General features: G+C 46.3%; 1 protein-coding gene across 1 annotated transcript in view; it reads right to left on the minus strand.

Annotated features, from left to right (window-relative positions):
• sema4gb (sema domain, immunoglobulin domain (Ig), transmembrane domain (TM) and short cytoplasmic domain, (semaphorin) 4Gb) overlaps window positions 1–13865 on the minus strand; it is a 176427-nt gene that overhangs the window by 60011 nt on the left and 102551 nt on the right. Inside the window, exons 3-8 of the mRNA XM_072557084.1 lie at window positions 13707–13855; window positions 11619–11681; window positions 10737–10835; window positions 10533–10623; window positions 4577–4693; window positions 2941–3095 (exon numbers count right to left, since the gene is read on the minus strand). Of these exons, the coding sequence (XP_072413185.1) occupies window positions 2941–3095; window positions 4577–4693; window positions 10533–10623; window positions 10737–10835; window positions 11619–11681; window positions 13707–13855 (674 nt within the window). The remainder of the gene's footprint in view (window positions 1–2940; window positions 3096–4576; window positions 4694–10532; window positions 10624–10736; window positions 10836–11618; window positions 11682–13706; window positions 13856–13865) is intronic.

Below are 13865 nucleotides of genomic sequence, written 5' to 3' on the forward strand. Positions count from 1 at the left end.
CCTCCTATGTTAGCCCTGTAACCCTACACTTCCCATGGCCAATTCACCTGGCCTGCACATCTTTGGACTGTGTGAGGAAACCGGAGCACCCAGAGGAAACCCACACAGACACACGGGGAGAATGTGCAAACTCCACACAGACAGTCGTCCAAGGCGGGAATCAAACTCAGGTTCCTGGTGCTGAGAGGCAGCAGTGCTAACCACTGAGCTGCCCTGTCTTAGGGCTGTCGTGTTTATTGTTTAGAATGTTAGTTAGAAAAATAAGATTTCTGAGGGAGAGGCTGCCTAGCTCATCTCTTTGCCTTTCTGAAATATCTTTGCTGTGAATCTAGTCCAAACCCTGTATCACCTGGATGGTTTCTGGAGCAAGCTGTGACTGCCAAGACCCCAGAAACAACTGCATGTGTTCAATGATCATGAAGAATGCCAGACTGACAAACATCATATCCCTTCTTTCTAAAGACTAATTATTAGCTGTATTTTTCTCCAAATTAAAATTTTTCAGAGAGAAATCAAATTGTCCCATTATCTGGGGTATGTTTGCGTGTATGTGTGTTTTTCAAGGATCACTGGACTCAAAGCGTAACTCTGTTTTTCTCTCTAAAGATGCTGCTAGACCCGTTGAGTTTCTTCAGTACTTTCTGTTTTTGTTTCAGATTTCAAGCATCGGCAATTGTTTGATTTATTTCATTTTATTAAAGAATTAAGCTCAAGGTTTGTATATCCAAAATAGGGCACTGGTAAGATGGCCATCAAGCCCAGTGAAACGAACCCTTCCAGATAGAAACAGACCCCAGTCATCCATCTACTCTGCTTCGTATTCCTCAGCGATTAAGACTGAGAGAGTAGGAGCAGGAGTAAGCCATTTGGCCCTTCGGACCTGCTGCACCATTCAAAATGATCATGGCTGATCATCCAACTCAGTCCCTGGTCTCACTTTTTCTCCATAACGTTTAATTCCTTTAGTGTTTTAGAGGGATATGCTGGCAAATGGGGCGAGGTCAGATTGGGATGTCTGGTCAGCACGGACAAGTTGGAGCGAAGGGCGTGTTTCTGTGCTGCATGCCTCTATGACTCCAGAACTATACCTAGCTCCTTCCTAAAAATGTTCAATGCTTTGCTCAACTGCACAGAATTCCACAGGCTCACCACTCCCTGGATGAAGACATTTCTCCACATCCCAGTGACCTTACCCATTGCTAGCATTCTGCCTCCGGCTGTTAGATCTTACAAAGACTTTGGAGAGGGTGCAAAGAAGGTTTACCAGGATGCCGCCTGGACTGGAGGGCTTGTCTTATGAAGAGAGGTTGACTAAGCTCGGACTTTTCTCTCTGGAGAGGAGGAGGAAGAGAGGTGACCTGATCGAGGTATACAAGGTAATGAAAGGCATGGATAGTCAATAGCCAGAGATGTTTACCCAGGGCAGGACTGACTGGCACGAAGGGTCACAGTTTTAAGATATTAGGAGGAAGGTATAAAGGAGACATCAGAGGTAGGTTCTTTACACAGAGTTGTAAATGCATGGAATGCGTTGCCAGCTGTGGTGGTGGAAGCAGAGTCATTGGGGACATTTAAGCAACTGCTGGACATGCACATGGATGGCAGTGAGTTGAGGGGTGTGTAGGTTAAATTACTATATTTTACATTAGGATTAAATCTCGGCACAACATCGTGGGCCATAGGGCCTGTTCTATGCTGTACTTTTCTATGTTCTATGTTCTATTCCCCAGGGGAGGACACATTGAGGGAAGTCAGGAATTACAAAGTGTTGAGAAACTGATGATTTAGGTTAGGAGGTGGTACAACTGAAATAAGACAAGATGGATGGAAGCAGGAAGCAGGGGAACGAAGGGGCCATCCTCTCTCCCCCCCCACAACAGGCCATACCTTCCTCTTTAGTGAGCTATTCTAATCTACTCCCTGACAGAGGGTTCTTACACAGCGATGCTCACACCAAATGGCACAGCAAAACCTTTTGTGAACACCGAGAATTCCACCATCTTGCAAAATCCGCATGAAAGCGATGATCCATGAACATTCCTTAGCCAGCAAGAAATACAGTAAACCCAATAACAGGCTGCACTTTATGATTGCTGGAAGACAGTAAAACTGAGATAGGGGTCAGTTTAGCTCACAAAACAACAGCTGCTGGAGAAACTCAGCAGGTCTGGCAATAATCTGTGGACGGAGAAATAGAGTTTTCATTTTGGACCCAGTGACCCTTCTTCAGTTTGGAGTTTCTCCAGCGATTTCTGGTTTTGTTTCAAATTTCCAGCATCTGCAGGTCTTTGGATTTTCTTTTTGGTCAGTTTAGCTCAGTTGGCTGGACTGCTGGTTTGTGATGCAGAGTCACACCAATGACATGGGTTGAACTCTCACACCAGCTAGGGTTACCACGAAGGATTCTCTTCCTCAACCTCCCCCCACCGGTCTGAGGGGTGATAACCCTCAGGTTAAACTCACCACCTGTTATCTGGCTCTCCCTCTGTCATAAGGGCGCAGTTTAATGGTCTGGTAAGACCAGGATGAGTTTACTTTTTACCTGCAAGATATTCCTTGCACATTCATGAACTTTTTTATCTTGCTTAATCAATGAAATAAATTTGCTAATTAATGCTGCTACTTTGCAGTTCTGCCAACAGAAATAAACATATAGGATTGAGCTCTGTATCTCACCCGCATCCCACAACAATCTTCTGGCCTGTGCATTTTTGCACGCGCACACACACACACACGGACACACACACACACACACACACACACACGGACACACATGCATGCACATACACATGTGTAAACACATGCACACGCACATGTACCCGTGCACACATACATACTCACACATGCCGATCCATGCGCACACACACACATGCACATGTGCACACACAGGCGCAGATACGTACACACAGGTATGAGCACAGAGTTCTGAAGCCCTCTTACCTTACAGACTCGAGCCACCCTTGTGACTAGCAGCTTCCTGTTAAATGCATTCTCTTCGTTCAGTTTCTCCGTGAAAAAGAAATAAATCTTGTCGTCATCTCCCACAGAGCTGTTGACACTTTCCGTCACCAAGACCGAGTCGATAAAGGTTACATCTACAAAGGGGGACACAGCAATGAGTCAAACCCATCAAGGCCCTTTGTTCCATCGATCCTATTCTAGCTCTCAATGGGATCTTGGCCCATCTTCTGTATTACTTCCATTTTCCTGCCCACTGCCTCTTGTTACCTGAAGCCAAATTCTGTTCTGTCATGACCGTGAATGTGGCAAGGTAAGAGCTAGGAGAAGGAGGAGGCCATTCAGCCCCTCGGGCCAGCTCTGCCATTCAATACGATCATGACTGATCTCACCTAGGCCTCATCTCCACTTTTGTGCCCACTCTCCGTAACCCCTCACCCCATCACTCATTAAAAACCTATCTATCTCCTCTTTAGATTTATCAATAAAGCAGCCACAGCGCTGTGGGTGCAGAACTCCAGAGATTCATGAAAAGCTGACAAAAATAAAGGCATCCAAACTGAACACTCCACAATGTTTGAAAACATGCTGGGGGTGGGTTAGAGGGAAGGAGATGCTGAGGTTAACCCTTTCTCCCCCATCCAGGGGCTGACTGATCTCTTCTCCAGCATTCTGCTTTAACTTTCAGATACTAGGCCCCTTAAACTTTGCACTCAACGTGACAACTGGAAAGTTTATTTTGTAAACATGGAGCAATTTAATTCCAACATTCTGCCTTGCGTTGCAGTCATGACTGGCCCTTTCCATCCTTCTCCACGTGTCCTACAGTGGCTTTCTGGGCCACTCCACACAGTAGTTAAGAGTCAGTCCCATGTAGACCAGACCCTGGGAGGATGTCAGATTTCCTTCTCAAGTAAGTGAATGACCATCAGACAGATTGAGCCACCCCTTAGTCGTCGGAGATCTGAACAGCCACAGGAACAGCTGTAGGCCATTCAGCCCCTCCAGCCTGTCCCACCATTCAATGAGATCTTGGTTGATCTGTGGCCTAACTCCATCGACCTGCCTTTGGTCCATGTCCCTTCATACCTTTGCTTAACAATAATTTATCACTCTCAGATTTAAAACTAACAACTGATCCAGCATCCAGTGCCATTTGGGGAAGAGAGTTCCAAATACACACTCTTTGTGTGTAGAAGTGTTTCCGAACATCTCTCCTGAATGCTCTGGCCCTAATTCTCAGACTATGCCCCTGGTTCTAGAATCCCCCACCAGTAGAAAAAGTTTTATCTTTAGCGATCTATGAATAGATTGGACACTTTGACCAGATTGCCCCTTAACCTTCTGACTTCGAGAGAAAACAAGCCCAGTTTGTGTAATCTTCCCTCATAACTGAACCCCTGAAGTCTTTCTTGTAAACGTACACTGTAGTCCCTCCAAGGACAATCTATCCTCCCTAAGGTGTGGTTCCCCCATCTTAACTCAAGTCTCCTTTTACAACCAAGGGGAGGAGGAGCTTGAGCGTTACCCTGGGGCTAACATTGAGAGCTATCAACTTCACTCCAGGTCAGCTTGTCTCAGCTGGATTACAACTGAAGAAGTGAATTATTTTCCTTACCATTCAGTGAGTAAGGGAGGGAATCGTCCATCTTGAGGGAGCGTTTTTGAAAGTTCCTCTTTATGTCTGCCAGTTTCCCATGGAATCCATACAGTGTAGCAGTGTAGATGTTTTTGTCTGTCAGGGAAGCAGATGATGGAGGTTGAGTGGTTCACCTGTCAAGTCTCTGCTACAAACTTAAAAGCAAATTCAGATGCGCACAACTGCTCTCAAGAACAACAGCGATATTTTTGGGTTTTGGCGATACACGAGAGAAACTTCAGGGAGCTCTACGCTGTTACTTCCATGAGGAGGTGACTGGCCTCTTCAAGATAATGATGAGAAATTGTGAAGACTATCCAACCAAACTGGTTGCTAACCCAGGGACACAGTTATCTGGGGATGTTGACTAAGAATTTAAAAAATAGGTGAAATGCAGCAGCAGAGTCTTTCCATCTTTCATGGGTGACACTGACTAGGAGAAAGTGAGGACTGCAGATGCTGGAGAGTCAGAGTCTAAAAGTGTGGCACTGGAAAAGCACAGCAGGTCAGGCAGCATCCGAGGAGCAGGAGAGTCAACATTTCGGGCATGAGCCCTTCATCCCCTGCTTCTCGGATGCTGCCTGACCTGCTGTGCTTTTCCAGTGCCATGCCTTTTGACACCAGCTAGGCCAGTATTTATTGTCCAGAGAGTAGTTAAGAATCAACCACGTTGCTGTGGTCTGGAGTCACATATAGGTCAGGCCAGGTAAGGAAGGCAGATTTCCTTCCCTGAAGGACATTCATGAACCAGATGGGTTTTTACGCCTGACAATCGACACCGGAAGGATGTTTTTGTTTTAAATTTGAACCCAGTTCTAAAGCATTAGTCTTGGGTTCTGGATTGCTGGCTCAGTGATGTTACAATTACATTACCATTGGACACGTTCCCTAAAATGTAACAATCAACAAAAGAAGCCAAAAACTGCAGATGCTATAAATCAGAAACAAAACCAGAAAGTCCTGGAGAAACTCAGCAGGTCTGGCAGCATCTGTGGGGAAAAATAATAGGGTCGATACTAAGCACTGGGTGCAAAACATTAACTCTACTTTGTCTCCACACATGCTGCCAGACCTACTGTGTTTCTCCAGCGCTTTCTATTTTTCTTCTTTAAGATGTTCTCTACAGCAAAGATGTGCAGCCTAGGCGAATTGGCCATGCTAACTTGCCCATAGTGTTCAGGGATGTGTAGGTTAGGTGCATTAGTCAGGGGTAAGTGTAGAGCAATAGGGGAGGGGAATGGATCTGGGTGGGTTCCTCTTCAGAGGGTGAGTGTGGCTTGTTGGGCCGAAGGGCCACACTGTAGGGATCCTATGATTCAATCCAGCAACTTTTGAGATTGTTGTTCCTTACACCAGCCTGCAAGTGACCAGGTTTGTTGGAAATGTGATTTATAAGTTGTCAGAGTGGGGTCAGAACTCAGAATGGTCACTGGTCCAATCCACGACAGATATGTGATGAAACAATTCAAGGCACTCCTGGTGATAAATTAATAGTCTTGTCCTTTTCCTACAAGCCATTACCTTCCTCAGTCATTGAGTGACCAGTTTTTGAAGCTCATTTAACAAAAAAGATTTACATGCAAAAGGCTGCTTATTCAACACTTGAATCAAAGCAAAATGTAGATGTTGGAAATGTGAAACAAACACAGAGAGTGTTGGAGAAACTCAGCAGGCCTGGCAGAATGCATGGAGGGAGAAACAGTTAACATTTCGAGTCCAGTGGGCCTTCAACAGAACTGTGAATTATTCGGGTTACAGAACACGCTGAATAATTGGACTGATTAGCTGTAATTTCAACTTGTTTTCACATGCAGCTACAATGAAGAAGGTTATCGCTGAGAGGTGACCTCGTTTTATTCAATGACTTCCGACATCTAGAGGTAGGCATGTCAGGTGCTCGTACATTGGTTTCCATAGTTTGTGTTTTTTGGATAGGATCATGACACCCATTCCAGAGAATGAAGGACACCACTCTCTATCACCCAACATCACTTCTGCTTTTATCACCTGCATGGTCAAAGCCTTTGCAAATTCATGATCGAGCCTTAAAGCAGGATCAGGAACTAATATCCCACGGCCACTAACTCCTACAGTGGGACGTGATCCCAAAGTTTCTGGTTTGGAGACATAGGGACTGTCCATTGCAATGTAACCATGCCTGATACACCAGCTTTATTTCATTCTCACTTAGGACAGCTCTGCCTCATGGTGTCATTGTTTGTCAGACACATCATGTAAGACCATAAGACATAGGAGCAGAAATTAGGCCATTCAACCCATCAAGTCTGCTCTGCCACTCAATCATGGCTGATAAGTTTGTCAACCCCATTTTCCCACTTTCTCCCCATAACTTTTGATCCCCTTGATCCTCAAGAACTTATCTATCTCAATGATAAAATAAACTCAATGACCCGGCCTCTACAGCCTCCTGTGGCAGTGAACTCCATAGATTCCCCACTCTCTGGCTGTTTTTCCTTATCTCCATCTATAGGGTTTTCCCTTTACTCTAAGGCTGTACCCTCAGGTCCTAGTCTCTCTTACCAATGGACACAACTTCCTAACATCTACTCTGTAGCTTCCCATTCCCACTGCCCTGTGCTGACAATTCTTCGCTGGCTTCACCTTGTTTTACCTTCCACTCGGCTCTACCTGCACCCTGTCACTTGCTGAAAACCTATCCTATTTCTAACTCTTATCAGTTCTGATGGAAGGTCATCCACCTGAAACATGAACTCTCTCTCTCTCTCTCTCTGTCTCCCCAGAGATGCTGCCTGACCTGCTCAGCATTTTCTGGTTTTGTCTCGGCATTCTGGTTTTGATTCCCGGCATCGGCGGTATTTGCACTGTGACTGGTTGGGTTGGTAAGTCGCCATCAGCCTACAGAATTCCCCATGGCGACACCCATCAGTTGGTGCCACTTCTTCCTGTAACTTAAATTGTTTTGAAACTTGGCATTCTTGCATGTGTCCAGATGACAAGCTTCAATGATCTGTCTCTCTTTCCAGCAATGTTTAGGTTCACTACTACCATGACATAGGAGGAAGTAGATAAGGACACATAGAGCGGCATTGAAATGACTAGACTTGATGAAACTGAACCAAAAGCTTTACTGAGGAGTCACAGACCACACAATCAAACAGTTGACTTTTAGCTAATTATCTATCCCCTCAGTGATTGAATGAGGGTTATCTTCAAGCTCCATTCTTTCTGCAGCAGGGAGTGTGCAGTTGGAAATACTTACCAGAAATTCGAGAAAGCAAAACTGGAAAATATTGGAAACAGGTCAAAGGCAAGGAATAATGCAGCAAGTAACTCACTTCCTGACTCTCCAAAGCCTGTCCACCATCTACAAGGCACAAGTGTTTTACTTTTGCCACTGTTTACCTATTATTTACTATCTATACTCCTTAACTCTGTGATCTGCCTGTATTGCTCACAAGACAAAGCTTTTCACTGTGCCTCGGTACACATGACAATAAATTCAACTCAGGAGTGTGATGGAATGCTTCCCACTTGCCTGGATGGGGGCAGCCCCAACAACACTCAGGAAGCTTGACACCATCCAGAACAAAGCAGCCGCTTGATTGGCACCACATCCACAAACATCCTCTCCCTCCACCACCGACGCTCAGTTAGCAGCAGTGTGTACCATCTACAAGATGCACTGCAGAAATTCATCAAAGATCTTCAGACAGCACCTTCCAAACCCACAACCACTTCCATCTAGAAGGACGAGGGCAGCAGATACATGGGAACACCACCTCCCGCAAGTTCCACTCCAAGCCACTCACCATACTGACTTGGAAATATATTACCATTCCTTCACTGTCACCGGGTCAGAATCCTGGAATTCCCTCCCTAAGGACATTGTGGGTCTACCCACAGCACATGGACTGCAGCGGTTCAAGAAGGCAGCTCACCCCCACCTTCTCAAGGGGCAACTAGGGACGGGCAGTAAATACTGGGCCCAGTCAGAAATACTCACATCTTATGAATGAATAAAAACAAACACTCATCATAGATTCATAGAGTCAAACAGTTTGGAATCTAAACCTTCGATGCAACCAGACTATGCCAATTGTGTTCCCAAAATAAACTAATCCCACCTGCCTACTCCTAGCCCACACCCTTCCAAATATTTCTTCTTCATGAACTTATCCAAATGTCTTTTAAATGTTGTAACTGTACCGTATCCACCACTTCCTCTGTCAGTTCGTTCCACACGCGAACCTCTGTATGAAAACGTTGCCCCTCATGTCCTTTTTAAAGCTCTGTCCTCTCACCTTAAAAATATGCCCCCTAGTCTTGAAACCTCCCACCAGAAGGAAAAGACACTTGCCATTCACCTCATCTACATCCCTCATGATTTTATAAACCTCTATAAACCTCAACCTCCTACACTGTAGTGAAAAAAGTCCCAGGCTATCCATCCTCACCTTATAACTCAAATCTTTCATACCCAGCAACATCCTGCTAAACCTTTCTGAACCCTCTCCAGATTAATGATATCCTTCCTATAACAGGGCGACCAGAACTGGATACACTATTGCAAGAGGCCTCACCAACCTCCTGTACAATCGCAAAACAAAGTCTCAACTCCTGTACTCAATGGTCTGAGCAATGAAGGCAAGCATGCTAAATGCCTTCTTAACCTCCTTAACCCTGTTTATATGTGACACAAACTTCAAATAATTATGTATCTGAACCCTAGGTCTCTCTGTTTGACAACACTACCCAAGAATCCTGAAGAAGGGCTCATGCCCGAAACGTCAGTTCTCCTGCTCCTTGGATGCTGCCTGACCTGCTGCGCTTTTCCAGCAACACATTTTCAACACTACCCAAGGCCTCACTTTTAATTGTGTAAGTCCAGCCCCTGTTTGTTTTACCAAAATATAACATTTCACATTTATCCAAATTAAACTCCATCAGCCACTCCTCAGCCTATCAACCCAATCAATCGAGATCTCTGTGTAATCTTTGATAACCTTCTTCATTGCCCACTATACAGTCAGTTTTGCTATAACATGATAGTTCTGTTCTCATGAGATCCTGTGTTATAAGAAAACTGCATAATAGCAGTACCATTTAAATAAATGGGGCCAGAATCGCATTATAACCAATACACACTTTTAAAGTGTCCCCAATTTGTTAATCGTGTTATAGCAAATTCGCATTAACGAAATAAGTGTTCCAGCAGAACAACCTGGACCTGCAATTGTGGTATCATCCACAACTTACTAACCATGCCTTCTATATGCACATCTAAATAATTTACGGAAATGACAAACAAGCTCCATTAGTCAGAGGGAAATGGGTCTGGGTGGGTTACTCTTTGGAGGGTAGGTGTGGACTTGTTGGGCTGAAGGGCCTGTTTCCACACTGTAGGGAATCTAATCTAAAAAAAGTGAACCCGGCACCGATTCCTGTGGAACACCGCTGGTCACAGGCCTCCAGTCTAAAAAACAACTCTCCACCATCACTCTCTGTCTCCTACCATAGAGCCCATTTTGTATTCAATTGACAAGCTCTCCCTGAATCCCATGTGATCTACCTTTACTAATCAGTCTACCTTGTCAAAGTCCAAGTAAACAATGTGGCCTGCTCTGGTCAAAATCTGGCAGCATTTGTGAAGTGAGAAACAAGAGTTCATGTTGTGACCTGTGACCTTTCACACAGAGTTCGGTTTCTCTCCTCACAGACACCAGCTGATCTGACAAGTCTTTCCAGCATTCTCAGTCGTCATTAAAGATCTCCAGTATCTGCCCAACCCCAAATTCGAGAAACTCATTGTGATTTTCCTGAGCTTGAGCCCAGTTAGACAGACATTGCCTGGATGTCACGATTCCACAGAACCAGCCAGACAGAGAATGACCTCGATTTATCTGACCTCAGTAACAAACATGTTTTATCAGAGCATCAGATGTTTACTCCTTACCTACAATGAGACCCGTGTATCCGACTGTGGGGTCATAAGGACATCTCTCTTTCCCCTCGAAGGTAGGTGACAATGCAAAATTCTCAACCTCCTTAATAGTGGGAGAGGGGAAAAATTAAGTCAAAATGATAAAGACAAGTGCAAAAGATATGCAATACAGGAGAACGGTTTTAATATCAATGCTGGCAACTCAGGAATACTTACAATATAAGCACAGTGAGGATGAAATGCATACGTCCCACAGGTATATAAATGAGTCCTATTGAATCTTTGCAGAAAGCGAACATAGTTAAAACAGTCAATCTGCAAAGAGAACACACAAGTTTACAACTTGGTCCTTTCAGTTTAAATCTCCCAAACACTCAAGTCTATCAACAACGATAATTTGCACTTCACCGAAGGGATATCACATCAATAGAATTTGGTACCAAGCCATATGTCAGGCACAGTGACCCACAATGACTCATGAGCAGCACGGTGGCTCAATGGTTAGTGCTGCTGCCTCACAGCACCAAGGACCTGGGTTCGATTCCAGCCTTGAGTCACTGTCTGTGCGGAGTTTGCACATTCTCCCCGTGTCTGTGCGGGTTTCCTCCGAGTGCTCTGGTTTCCTCCCACAGTCCGAAGATGTGCAGGTCAGGGTGGATTGGCCATGTGAAGTGGGGTGGGTCTGGGTAGGATGCTCTCCTTGGGAGGGTCGGTGTGGACTCAATGGGCTGAATGGCCTGCTTCCCCACTGTAGAGGTTCTATAATCCCACTCAGACAACTCACAGTCCACACTTTAAAGGGGGAAAGTATTCCAAGGTCTCGGACCTGTTGCTTGAAGACGTGGCTATCAACAGTGGGGGAGACGAAAATGGGAGGTGAGGATGGAATTGGAGGAGCATGTTATAGAGAAATAGGTGGAAGCTCTAAGAGGTAGGGATGAGACACAAAAAATGGAGAAATCTGCAAACAAAATCAAAAGTTTTCAAGTCGGAGTGAAGCAGAGCTGGTGTAGAGCAGCGAGTGCAGGAACAATGAGTTCATGGGACTCTGTGTGAGTTAGTACACGGGTTTGGATCAGGTCGGTCCATCGCCCATACCTCAGTAAAACCTCGCTTCTGCAGGCAATCCCTTCGTTTGGCTGGCAGCACTCCCCAGTTTATCTGTTAACCAAACAAGAGTTTGAATGAACATTCAGACCTTATGCATAAATAAATAAAAGACAGCAGGTGAGAGGCTGAGCTGGTACAAGGGCAGGGATGGAGTTTAGCCCCGTTCCTCATCACCACCTTGGGGCGGGGGAGCTGCGGACCACATCGGGAGCTCCAGGATTTGGGCAATTCCCAGCTCACTAATGTCAAAGAGCTGCATTTACAAGGAGAGGAGCTCCTGTGGTGTTTGTGTGGAGAGGGGCCTGTTCAGTGAATGGATTCACACTGACCCACAGGTGAATGGAAATATAAATGCACCCATCCCACCGCCCGGCCCAACAAGGAGTTGGGGGGGGGGGGGGGGGGGAGGGGAGGGATGTGGGCCAAACACCAGTCATCCTCTGAGCCAGTGTGGAGGAAGTCGTGGCATTTGATTTTCCTGACCTTACATGAAAGTGACCTTGTCTCTCCCAATGCCCCCAAACTCCAGTCCAGTCCAAACCCCGACCTGTTTCCCACACTTGGGTTTTCCCAGCAATGTTTCTATACCAGGCGACAGCCATGTGATATCCCACCAAATCATTCAGCCCAAGAGCCAACTGATGTTCCGGAGAAGTGGGGGGGAGGTTGGAATTGATGGAATTTGAAAAGAAGAGAAATCCAGTGTTGAGAGTAGATCGATGACCACGAAAACCTTGCTGCTAGTCATGAAAAGAAAACCCCATCTGGTTCACAAATGTCCTCTTGGGAAGGAAAGCTTACCCTGCCTGGCCTACACGTGACTCCAGACAGACAGCGATGGGCAATAAATGCTGGCCAAGTCACTGGGCTGAATTAAAAATAACATTTGTTTACCCTCCCCGCGTAAAACAGAGGTCCCAGGATTCAACCTGAGCAACAGGTAGCACCTCTCACTAGGTAACCCTACCCCACCGCCCCCCCCCCCACCCCGGTCACTCTCTGCTGTGGTTTCTCCTCTCGCTTTCTCCACCCGACCCCTGCTCCATTCCCCATCCCCTACTGGCTACCTCAGGCCCTTCGCGGGGTCAGCTGCTCCGCGTATCAGACTGGTCCTGAACACCTGCAGCCCCTCCCAGTGCCTGAAACCCTCCCACTCACACTGTGTCCCCTGGCCTAGGCCAGATTCCAAGGTGGGGGTCACTGAGGTGCACCTCGATGTATGGGGCCCACCAGCTCAGTCTGAGCGCTGGCCAGCCCTGGGTTACCCCCTCAGTGCTCTCCATCCACTGGCCACTTCAGCTCCTCCAACTGGGCCATGAGTGATCAGACTAATGTCAGTAAGACACTGATTGAGGCAGGGTAGGAGGTGCTGATTTTACCCTAGCAGCTCCCGGGAATGGGGGTAAAGTGTAAAACTCTGACCCTGCTCTTTAATGTGCCTGTTTTCCACATCCTTAACAGTTAATGCTGCGCACATGTTATTTTGGGATCTCCACAATCTAGACTGAATGGCTTACGGCTCCTGGGCACTATCACACTCATATTGACCGTAATGGTCCCAATGGAACTCCCTCCCGACTCAGAAACTGTATATGAAGCAATTAAGGTATTAGCTAAGACCAAAACAGGTGTGACACACATACCTCCAGCTGCTTTGAACTGAAGTGTGAGCTAAGAAATTTGTAATGGAAGGTATATGGACAGAATGCAGGGAGCAGTAAAATGCAGCCGTGTTCTGGGGGGCGGCAATTAACTCTGCTGTCTGACCCTCAATCAGCCAATCATTGGACTTTGCTCCACTCCCCTCAGCAATCCAGTATGCCTCCCCCCAACTCCCCACTACCTGGGGTGACAAAGTATTTCTCCAATAGACCTCACCATTCACACTGTGGAAGGGGAGCAGTGTGAACCGAGCCAATGGTGACCTCAGAAAAGGAATGGCGACTGGTGCTTCGTTTGCAGGGATGTGGGTTGGGAACAGGGAGCGGGGGGCCTATTAGATGGGCTCTGTCCGGGAGCCAGCACAGGCCTGATTGGCGGAACATCCCCTCCCTTTGACAATCCCAAGCTCCTCACCACTCTCGTAGAGCTGTCGTTAATGTTGCTGATGTTGAGGGCAAAGATGGCTCCTCTTGCCCCAACATAAAGACGGCCCAGACTCTCCTCCAGCCAGAGTGTGGTGTAGTTGGAGACGCTGTGACTGAATCGCTTGTAATCAGATGAATCTGCAAGAGA

This window comes from Chiloscyllium punctatum, chromosome 38, assembly GCF_047496795.1.
Source record: "Chiloscyllium punctatum isolate Juve2018m chromosome 38, sChiPun1.3, whole genome shotgun sequence".
Taxonomy (NCBI): domain Eukaryota; kingdom Metazoa; phylum Chordata; class Chondrichthyes; order Orectolobiformes; family Hemiscylliidae; genus Chiloscyllium; species Chiloscyllium punctatum.